General features: G+C 34.0%; 1 protein-coding gene across 3 annotated transcripts in view; it reads left to right on the top strand.

Annotated features, from left to right (window-relative positions):
• The window catches only part of LOC110373838 (uncharacterized), a 73,689-nt gene that overhangs the window by 26,309 nt on the left and 35,245 nt on the right, over nt 1–12,135 (top strand). The window contains exon 1 of one of the 3 annotated variants that reach the window (XM_064038934.1): nt 10,246–11,131. The exons of the other annotated variants lie outside the window; for them this stretch is intronic. Coding sequence (XP_063895004.1) covers nt 10,779–11,131 — 353 coding nt within the window. The 5' untranslated portion in view covers nt 10,246–10,778. Of the gene's footprint in view, nt 1–10,245; nt 11,132–12,135 lie in introns of those variants that run through there. 3 annotated transcript variants of the gene reach the window in all.

Genomic DNA, 12,135 nt, shown 5'->3' with positions numbered 1-12,135 from the left:
TAGTATAAAAATATTATTCAAAAGTTAATATTGTAATTTGTGACAGCATTTTTTTCACATAGTTTCTATGTAAGTATAATATAAAAAAATATCTAATATTGCTTTCCCCGTTATATCAATGAGATTTTGAAATGGATTTTGGTACTTTCGTACCTAAGTAATGAACTCTTCGATTGATAGACGTTGGAGATTTTAACAGAATCCTTCATGCGAAACTCGATTTAAGCACAAGAGAAACAGAAAAGACAATTCATTTTGCAAATATGGCTACAATAATGCTGTAACATAAATGTTGAAAGTTCAACCATATTTTACTTAAGGTTAATTGTACATACGGCTTGTTCATGGCCATTTCAAGTTTAAGTTTAAAGAATAATTACTTTTTAGTTTATTTGACTGAATTAAATTACTCGTTGTAAATTAACATTTAGAAAGAAACAGAGACATACTTAAATGAAGAAATAACAATAGTAGACGGAAGTATAGGAAAAATAAACTTTATTAATATTTCTATTAAGGGAAGTAATTTTTTTTTGTCATAGGTTACTTTCATAAAGAAACAAGGTTCTTATGCTGGCAGAAACATTCACGGACGTAAGTTAGGTACTTACACTTTTATCACAATCAAAATGAATAGTTGCTAAGCAACAAAATATTAAGTTGACTGTATCTTAGGAACACAAATGCCTACATGTTAATTTATACGTACCTACTCGTAGATAAAATTAATGTTGTTACTACGTTCCATATCTAGAGTGTACGTGCCACTGGCAAAGTTTACGTTTTTGTCTTCATGTATTAAAGTAAATATTTTCATTTCATATCACTTCATTTATCTTTTTGTAAATATCACAAAGATTCTGAGAAAAATCGCGTGAATGAGATATAATACGGTGAGATTATTAGAAGGTAAACAATAAAGTAATGCTTAAAGTTGGTAACTATGTACGCAATTAGTAAAAATAATAAGTTTCAAATCGGTGGTTTATGCTTAATTATTTTTGAAAGGTAAACCAATCAAAAACTAATTAAGCCCACACGTCACCAATACTTTACTAAACAAATCTGAATAATGATAGACATTTAAAAATCATCACGGTTTCCAAAATTAAACACAGTTCAATATTGCAATATTAAATATTTGAGCCGATGACTAATCCCAAATCGGTAGGAAAGCATTTATTTGTATGCATAAATATTTATACGCAGTTACCATAACCAATCAATTCTATTTCATCACCAATGAGGTTGAGCGTCTAAGTTTAGATGCATTCCTCAGATTCAGTTGCGATTTTGCTTAATCCAGTTACTTGGACAAGTCTCGAAATTCCAGTAGCCACAATAGAATTGCATTGGGTTCTCCCACGCATTTTAGTAAGTCCTTAGTACTCTATTGATTCCTTAATAATTATTATGTAAGTAAAGTTTCTAAAATCAATTGTATAGACACTTTTTATTTGGTTGTATAATTTTTTTCACAGAAAAACCAAAAATATTTTTCTTTTGTTCTCAATTTGTTGCAAAACGTTTTCCTCGATCATTCACTGAATCTGTTAACTTTTTTTGCTCTTAACTTTAGCTGATTCATATTTCTTTGCATTTAAGTGACTCACAATCTTCAGAAATTATCCTTGTCAATTGTATCATTCCAGAAATTATGCCTATTAGATTAAAGTAGGAATGGAACATTGCTTAATAGAAGAATATTCATAAGCAATCATGAAAACTACAAATGCAAGAATATTGTCCACAAAAGCCGCTAGCGCTTCTATGATTCACAATGCTTCATTGTCGTATCTTCAGTCTCCTATAAATGTCCATTAGTCGGTCGTTTTATTGGATAACCCCGTCCTATTTCCAATAGGCACTCGCATTAAGGTGGGAACGCCTTCACGATAAGATGACCTACTGGTTTGCTGGAAACGAGGTTAAATTTCCTGTATTAGAAAAGAATTGCGTGCCGTATTGAACTAAGTTTGTGAAGAAATTTTCTTCGAAGATTGCGTCCTTCAGAATGCTTTCAATATTTGAGTATGAAAGGCTGTTAGGACTGCAAATCCAGGGATCCTTGGAAGCCAAGTATAGCCTAGCTAAGCTTCGTCCAGCGCGAATTACACTTACATTATGTATGAGGTTTTCCTCTTATGTAAGGTTTCCACTCCGATGCTTCCGCGAAGGTTAGATAACTTAATAATTATGTAGTAAAGCATTTTAATTATGTATTTGAAGATAATATGTAGCGTTTATGGTCAACCTCATTAGAACTATTTATTTTGTGTTTACTTCTTTACAGCTAAATTGACAAATAAATCTGGACATTTCATTAACCAGGGTCTACTTTTCCTTAAATATTACTGCTGTTGGAAAACAAACGTGGCGTCGGAGTAAAACTGCAGCAAAGACTTGACCTAATATGGCGGCTATAAGTGATTGAACTTTGCAGTGCATTTAGATATGTCGACAGGCTTTTATGGTCTCCCCGTTGTTTTTATTGCGGACACTGAAAGTAATATAACCGTTCCTTATTGCCGAACATTATGTGATCTTATTTTCATTTCGTTCTGCAGAGGCACAAAACATTATCTTACTTGAAGTAGCCGCAACAATTTATTCAGCAAATTACCTATAGGCAACTGACGCATTTATAACAATACTGTTATCTAAGGTTATTTTAATTTCAATGACAGCATTACATAAAAATAGAGGAAAACAACTTCCACGCTTATCTTAGAAGGTGCAAACAGCAATAATCATACTTAAAAGGTTGATTTGATGTATGCTAATGTGGACTATAATTTGCGTAAGTGTCCAGGCTATGTGTGGATGTTGACCAATTGACACTGCAGTCTGACCTTTTCAGTCAATAAATCCAAGTCAATTTAGTGAAATATCACCTTTCGTTCGCAATTTATGTAGATACTTAGTTTTAATTTGGCTTCATTTGTTTGAATGGGGTGAAGATGATGTTTTGGTCTGGCCTCTTTCTGAAGCTTGAACCACGCACATGAAGAAAGCCTAATGTTTTTTCTGTGGTGGGTTGGCTTAACATAATCACGTCTCCTGAGCATTTTGTTAATTACACAATGTTCGAAACATCAAAGACGAATGTATTATAAAATGGAAAATAGATATATTACAGTTAAGGAGACACAATATGCGGTGCCAATTACCAGTCAAGGACATCAGATGTTGATCGAGCTAAACCTAATAAGGCATAAATACCTACCTTCTGTTGATCCCTTAATCCTGCCAAATAACAAAGTTTCTCTATTATATATGTAAGGCAAGGCTTCTGCGATATTAGGTCACTCTCCATAACGACAAGTCCACATTCTGCATGTCAACAAGCTCGTATTTGGCACACAACATCAGGGGTTGACTTAAAGCCTAGATCTAAGACGTTGCCAATATTTAATTTATGTTAGGTGTAACAAAACAACTGCCTACGCTGTAAAGGTGGTTACAAAGTATGTTAAGACTGCTTCTGTCAATAGAATTTTGACCGTTTGTTCACTACAATCGATTGACTATTGAACAACGAGAATCGATTGATGGAGCTAAAAATACAAATCTTGATATCAGGTGATGAGCTGTTGAAACGCTCACTGAACATGCTGAGTATATTAATATACCTTGATGATATTTTACCAATTTTACGAATAATACGTGTTTCTTGATACTCTTTAAAGGAACTTGTGGATGCTATCAATTCGTTTACATACGAATTACCTCGGTTACCAGCGTAACTTAACCGCAAGACCGCCATATACCTCGCCAAGCGGAACCGATGCACTTACCTCATTATCATTTTAACTGTTGGTCGCCCCTAGAAAATATACTAACAGAGATTAAATTAATTAAGGTAGGTTAAAGTAATGAATTGTTCTTGGCCTCAAGGTAAACTGCACGCGTTGTGTTTATCCGGCATGAAGGAAATTCTTAGTTCTTAATTTGAAAGTGTCTCTAGTGACGTAAGTAGACAGTCGCCATGATGTTTTTGCCAAGTGACGTAGCGACACTCCCTCGCACGTGTGCCAAATATTCTGAACGTCACATTCACCTGCCAGTCGGTATTAATTCCTGAATGGCGCAGAACTATTTAATCAGGTTAAGATTTTTGCCGTAGTCTGAGGGTTACATCACTAGTTTACAGCTGTAATTTTTTCTCGTGTCCGTAATTGTCGGACGTTTTATAATCAACGTAACATCGTTATACCTATGCCGTCATCATAGTATAACTTAGTTATGACGAGAATATTATCCTCTATGTGTAAGTGGCAAAGACGTACGTAAGCTCTTCTACGATATGCGGTTTAAACGTAACCATCATACCAGCTACTGCAAAGTTTATTTTAATCAAGAACGAAACGTTTTGAATTGAGTTATCAAAACTCATAAAAGTCTAGTATAAAAATCTAGCAAAAAAACTGCAAACAAGTTGATTTAACAATACCTATGGAAACGTAAAACTTTTCCGATCTAATCCCAACGTTATGAGTTTCACGTGCCTTCGAAACAGCGGCCATACTTTACTAAAGAATCTACGTATACTTAGTTTACAGAATTACCGATTCACAAAATTCATGTAATACGTTGTTTCTTGTTCAATACAAGCCAGGTTTCTCAGTTAATAGGTTTATGGCTGACCTAAATGCGTCAGAATTTGTTAGGAGCCTAATAGCAGGTATTGGAAGAATCTTCGAGAACTTTAGACTAACCGCTGACGTTTCATGGAATATTTAGTCGAATTTACCTGTGTTCTTTTAGACATAGACAAGACTTGTTATTGTTTAATCGGAGTATTTGATCTACTTTCTAGTGAAACTGTTTTTTTAAATAAATAAACTACTTATCTACGTATGTGGTACTGATGTTTTGTTTTTCATCCGTAATTAGAAATGCTAAATAGAGTTGCCGTGTTATATCTTGACAACATAATACCAGTAGGTATCTACAGTCATGTTTTGTTTACAAACTTATACAATGAATTGTAAACAAAAAGTATTTCTGAAGAGATGACAGTGGTTAGAAACGCTGCCTGTAATTAAAACAAAAAATCGAAAACAGTAATAAAGTTTCTTAAAGACGTTTGATAAACCGGATCGAAAAACAAGAACAGTTTAGAAATACTGAATTACATTACCAATCATTTATTGATATTATAATAGTCCGCCAATACGGTAAATCATACCAATATTAGTTCCGGGTTCACTCTGATTCATCCTTCAATACGGCTAAGAAAGTGACCTATATATTCCGTATAAAATATATGAAACGACCTGTCTTTACAGATTACACCAATAAATCTGCAGTTTATTGAACTTAAGACGTTAAAAGAGCTTTGAAGAGTATTCGATCATCCATTGTTTTCAGCTCTCGGTATCCGAGTTCCGTCAACAATCGATCAAAATTATCGATGATCGTGATTTTTCCTGGATCTTGTTTTTCGCAAGCGTTCATAACAAACAAGGGAAAATAATCTCCTGGGAACTATATTTAGCTATGACAGATGTAAGATGTTCTAGGAAGCTTGTACTTTGATGCTGAGATCCTTATTTCGCGTCGTCAGCGCTGTCCAGTAAATATTGTGCACTTGCGTGGATTGTTTACAAATTCTTAATGGAAGGAGTGTCGATTATAAATTACATTATTCTTGGTAGACGCTTCTTTAAATTTAGCTCTAATTTCATATTAATTTGCTTTGTTTTTTTACCATAGAAAATATTTATAACGTAAATAAGTTTGTAGGTAATCAAAATTGAGTTTTCTCTTGCCCGCAGCTAATGGTATCATGTTTGATCGGTCAAGGAAAACTTCAAATGATTTGGCATAACAATATGAAATCATAGAAATATAATAAACGCTTAATGAGTGACATTAGTGCCATACAAGTAAATTACCTACCTATGTCAAATCCCTATAGTAAGCTAAACAACAGATAGACTTAGGAATGGCTAATAAAAGATAGGATCCTATTGCTAATTCTAGCTTGTATGGGAGAACATAACACTAAGTAATTCGCTAATACTGAGTAATTAGACACTGCTACCTAATATATTGCTTCTTATTACGCGCTGGTAGGTATATTAGGTGTAGGTAAAACCTAAAAATTTTGTCAATAATGCTAAGTATGGTCAATGATGCTTTAAATGATTTGATGAGGAAATGTTTAGCAAGAGTTTCAAAGGATTACAAAAAATAAGAGCTACTAATTAAACGATAACATTGTTTCTGCTTATATTTTCCTATCCCGATAAACGTCAAACAACGTTTGGTTTTCCCGTTTCCTAGGTGATTCCTGTTAGCACCGGATTATATCGATCGTAAACTACCCTGTTTGCGTTCTTGTCGCACTTATGAATATCTGAATTGCCTATTCAGAATTCCTTTACATAAAGCTACAAAGCGATAAACACATCATTTACTGGAGCTTAGAAGCAATCAACAAAAAATGAGATATAGGTACTTGCGTATGTACAAGAAACGAAGGACGGGCATATGAGACACCCCGATGACTGAAGGACGCGGACATAAATGTTTATGTAGATCAAACCAAGTTGATATTATTCTTGTACATTAAATGAATATAAAACCTCCAAAACGCATTGATGAAGATGACGAGACATCATTGTAGAACCTAACAACGGCAGGCATCTTTCTATCGATCTCGAAGAAGGCGTATGGCAGACAGAAGGATTTTATGATGATAGAGGGATCTTATGATGATAGAGGACTATGTTAATCTAAGCACCTTTTTCAATAAAGCTATAATCGCGTGGGTAAGTGCTTATCTTGAGAAAGGGACCAAAAATTTGTATGCGCATTATAGGTAGGTTCCATTTCAGAACTGTTCCAAAAGTGTCTACTTCAGAGATAGCGATAAAATATCGATTCTTTATGGGCAGTCGTCGAGAAACTTTTATACAAGGGCCATGAAATCAACAGCAATATAAAATTTTATAACCTACCAATGAAGAACCACCAAAAATAACTGACTTAGTTACATGTTTATCTCAATTCTCGGTTTGTTTGCTACAGATCCATTAGGTACATAGTTATATTTTATTTATTTTTTCCTGTTTTCAAGAAATCGTGCCTTTAATTCGTTTACCTACAATCTCGATCAGAACACTAATGTTATTTGCTTTTACTTGAGTAATGGCAATGAAAAATACGGTTGGAAAACAAGGAGGTCACTAGAACTGGACTAACCTTAAATGTGAGGACGAGAGGTCATTCATTTGAAAGAGTTTCGACTGCCAAATGCGACTCCTTAGATTAATAAATGTCAATCTGCGAATTTGAACCGGTAATCCATCATACATAGCCTTGTCATTCCATAAAGAGGGCAGATGCAGTCAAACAACTAAGAGTAGGTGTAGGTACTGCAAACTTTTAAGTCCGTCGATTGTTTGTTTGTGAGCTCATAAATCACTATGAAGATGAATGTTAGCACGCATATTACAAAGATTCTAAAAACTTTGTTAAGAATCAAGATTTTCTTTAAAAAAAGAATTGGCAACCTGGTCAACTGTCGGCCGATTGTTTAGCACCGTAATACATGATTAAAAGTTTAAAAGATTTGAATAGTGCGGGAATTGAACCCATTGAACTTAGCACTGTCTACCTCGAATTGCCTGGACGCCAGAACATAACCAAAACCATAAAGACTGGCAATAAAGAGTTTTTATGACCTAGAAAAAAAATAATGGACATTGTAATATAACCCCTCTGCTCGACAAGATTTGACATATGACTACCGTTGATTCGGCGGGATATTTTGAATCGCGACATGGAAGTCAAGAATTTGTACTAACTTTCAACACATGAATTCTAAGTCCGTAATCCCTGATCAAAAGTATTTTAACTATAATTTTAGAGCTCACTTATTTGACAACAAGGTGCGAAGGTGTCAGTTAATTCAGAAATAGATAATAATTACGGTGTTTCTAAGTCTATTGAAAAGTTAGGCATATCAAATTTGGTGAAAACTTACCAATAAATAATCGCATCACTTTCTCAAACACAACACAAACGTCATATTTATAACATTTTCAATCCGTTGCAACACATTTCGTGCACTTATTTATGTTTCATAACTACCTTAAAAAATCAGCACATATTTATTTATTTATTTAGGCACACCAACAACTTATTTACAAATACGTTCACATATATACGTTTACAATTGTAATAAGTCCTGCGTAAATATGTCAATTATAGGTGCGCACAACGTTCAAATTAAAAATAACTTAAATTAAACTAAACCAAACTATGCATAACAAAAATAATAATAATAAAAAAGAAGAAGAATCGATACGAGGCAAATGACAAGGTACTATTCAAATTGGTCACATAAATAAAATACACAATAAAAATTAACAATTTACAAGATCAAAGTCACAGACAAGAAGTAGAGCTAGAGTTTGGAATAGAGTTTTTTTTTTTCAATAATCGGTGTGCATTCGATACCTAAATCGGATATTTATTATAAATAGTCGAATACCAATTTTAAATGTATTTTTTAATAGCAACTTATTTCAATTTTATTTCTTAATTTTAAATTATAGGTTCAATTTGTTTATGTTGTTAAGAAAAAAAATATAAAAGTTTTATGAAAGATTTTAGCATTACATTTTTATATTATTTATTTTGGTGTTGCGTCATTCGTAATAATTTTTAACTTTAATTGAATTTTATTGTTACGTAATTTTAATTTATTCTTATGTTATTTCTCAATAATTCTAAGATTTTTGTATCGGCGTAGGGTAAGCCTGATTCTCGTAATTTTACTCAAGCAACATACGATTCACATTCGACTGCGATCCAATCCCGACTCGATTACGATTGAAGCGTATGTGGCATTCCGCTATTTTTTCTTTGAAATAAACGTTTTCGTCCGGATTTGACGGATAAAAGTGAAATCCGACTCGAAAAGGCTTGTCTGCGTAACTTTGGAGATTGAATTTTAACATTAGCTTGTCAATTTTAATCTGAAATCTAAATTGATCAGTAATTTTTCTACGGGCAGCCTGGGAACTGGGAATAATGAACATTATGACGTAGGTAACTAGACCTTAATTGGTGACGGTTAAAATATGATTATTATAATTATACATAGGTACACAAAATAACAATTGTTATCAGGCTAGCTAGTTACATACCTACGTGGTTTTGCCCAATCACAAACATTTTCCTAGACTATATTACCTATCTACAGGTTACCTATTATAAAAGTATAATCTCGTGTTCTTCGCCGGTTTTCAAGGTCTCAATCAATCAAAAGTACGACAGGTAAAATTGGAATTCAACAAGATTTCCATCCGACCCATGTCAAATCGATTCTCTATAAATTTATTTTCGCCACATTAAAAAGTATCCATTGTTTTTTGGCTCGCCTCGGTGTAACTCAGGTATTAAAAGAAATTGGTATACGAGGAACAGTTCAGTTTACGAGGTTCCAGATAAAAAAAGTCCTTAATTAAGATCGAAGCAATAAAGACTTACTTGAAATGTATTTAGTAACGACACTTTCAGCATTTTAAGTGAGTTTGCTTCCCGTAACCCTGACAATCCTACATTCGCTTTGTTTTCCCGGTATTGATCCAACCGGACCGTCACGCAATGGGATATTATATATTTCAACGTTCTTCACTGATTTACCTATTTTCTTTACGTTATAGGATTAGATAATAATGGTAACTGAAGGTTTCAAAGCGATTATTTGCGGTGTGGCTCATACTCTGCCGTGTGCCGATTTATTTTTGTAGTGTAGATGCAACATGTCCTCATCGTTCTTTATGCTGGAAGTTGCCTTTCTATGTGATGATAAGACGCAGCTCGAGTAGGCAACACTTAGATCTTTTCCTCTTAAACATACCTACATAGGTACTGCGATTATCTACTTACTACTTAGCCTTTTGCCAGTGTGGTAATTGAGCATAGGAATTTTCCTTCACGTCAATCTGTTGAATCCGTCTCAGCAGGGTCACAGAACTACACAAATTGTGTCGTTTTTGTATGATCATTATGGCAGCTGCCTCATTTTTTTCTTGAAACACCCAACAATAAGAAATCTGTGAATTATAATCTGTATAATACCTATATGTCTGAGTAAGGAATATGAGTGTCTATTTGGAATTATATTATGTGGGTTGTAATTCCGATTTAATAACACAACGTAATACTTGCCGTGAAAAAATTGGCACTTGTCAGGTGCCATACAAAACGACGTCACATTCTTCATTCATTGTGCCGCGGCGCACATTTTGTGAGTCGCCGCGTGGACGCTAGGCTGAGTGGGGGCGGCCAAACCGGTGTCAGTTCGCAAACAGCCGAGGCCGTGCAAGATTGTGTTTCCGAACGCAACACGACGTACGGGCGGTTACCGAACGTGAAAGAAATGTCAGTTTACCCCGATATTTTTCGGCGGCTTACATAAATCCTTCGATTTTTCGAACTATTGTGATTTCGTAATTATAAAAGGACATTGAAATTGTGAATTTTAATTGATTAATATATAATGCTGTGGTGTGCAGCGTGTGATTTACGATTTTATTACAAAGTTATCGATGTTAATGTGTTTTAGTAACCCAGTTGCGTACACCATAACAAAATAAGTTTATATCGAAATTCAGAGAAGTCTGAACTGTTTTCGTGTTAGAAAATGTCCGGTGACTCGCTTTCCTAGCAAATTAAAGTTGGTGTAACGAATCGTTGACTGCTGTGACCTTATTCGAGTGGATTACGTTTATCGAATATTAGTTATGACCTTCTAAATGAAGGAGTCGTATCCTGATGAAATTATGCTCTGTTTCGTCCAAGGATTTGGTGAGAGTGAGCGTGGGTTTAACAAGAACCGTGAGTTTGACGGCAATGTGTCAGAGGCTGCTCTGAAGTACAAGAAGCAAGGTAAACGAGTGTCTCTGCAGTTGGAGGAAGGGGAGATTGACGATCCTGTTGAGTTAAGGTCGAAGAAGTCGCAGGGACTTGTGACTGGCAAGTCATTGAGGCTGTCATCAGGTACGCGCCTCCCGGAGGTTAAAAGAAGCTTGAGTGACCGCTTCTCAGTCATCACCGATGCAGGAGGGAAGAGGCCAGCGAAAGGTCTCTTGACCATACGGAAGACTTGGTAATTATTTTGTAATATTTTCATAATGTAGTCTTGTGAAAGTGATGATCATGTGATAATATTTAAGTAATTTCTTACATAATTTTTATTTTGAGATTCACATTATCAATAAGCTTGTAGTCACCAGTAGATAGCCATATTTAATTTATCTCATCTTCAAATTATGAAATAAGAGCAGCTTGAACCTTGAATAACCAGGAATTTAGTAACATATTGGTCATAGTCCGAAGACTCCCAGCATAGTCCTTTAGAAGGTATGTTAATCATATTACCTAAAGGCACAGGATGTAAGTTTCTAAAAGTCTAATTGATTGCTAGTAAGTAATATAGCGTGTTACTATTAGATAAGACCGTTATCATTAAATCATATTTATGTATTAAGTAACTGTTATCAATCTATATTACATATTAAGTATTCTTAATCTTACCCCCATACAATACTGATGTCAATGTACTGAAACAAACTTGATACTTAAAAATAAATGACTGAACTAAAAAAAACTAAATATGTTTCAGAATGCCACCAATTTTATAACAATAAGTTTTATTTTAGATTAGCTGTTTTCTTTTCTTACATTCTTTAAATTACTATGATAGCTCAACTATAAACAGTCATTCATGAATGAGTGTAAGCAACCCTTTGTAATTAAAACTACATTAACTAAATACAAATAGAAAGCAATTTCTATTATTAGATCAGTTATTTTTAAACAAATTCTTATAGAAGTGCCACTTAAAGAATGTCTCAATGAATTCATTCTTTTATTTCTTGGGTAAATTAAATTCCTGTGTTCAGCTGATTGGTGTAAATATTTAACTAATTGAGAAGGCAAAGCAAACGTTTTTATGTAATGTTGAACAATTACTTAAGTAAAATGAAATACTTGTAAAACATCAAAAGGTGCAAAGGTTCTAAAAAGTTGATCGTACAAACAGAATTATTGTCGATTCTATCAACAATAATTCAACTTTACTGCTGTATTATTTTTACAGACATGGTAAAC

The sequence above is a fragment of the Helicoverpa armigera genome, chromosome 17 (genome assembly GCF_030705265.1).
Source record: "Helicoverpa armigera isolate CAAS_96S chromosome 17, ASM3070526v1, whole genome shotgun sequence".
In the NCBI taxonomy this organism is placed as follows: Eukaryota; Metazoa; Arthropoda; class Insecta; order Lepidoptera; family Noctuidae; genus Helicoverpa; species Helicoverpa armigera.
This window is presented reverse-complemented; position numbering and strand designations above follow the sequence as displayed.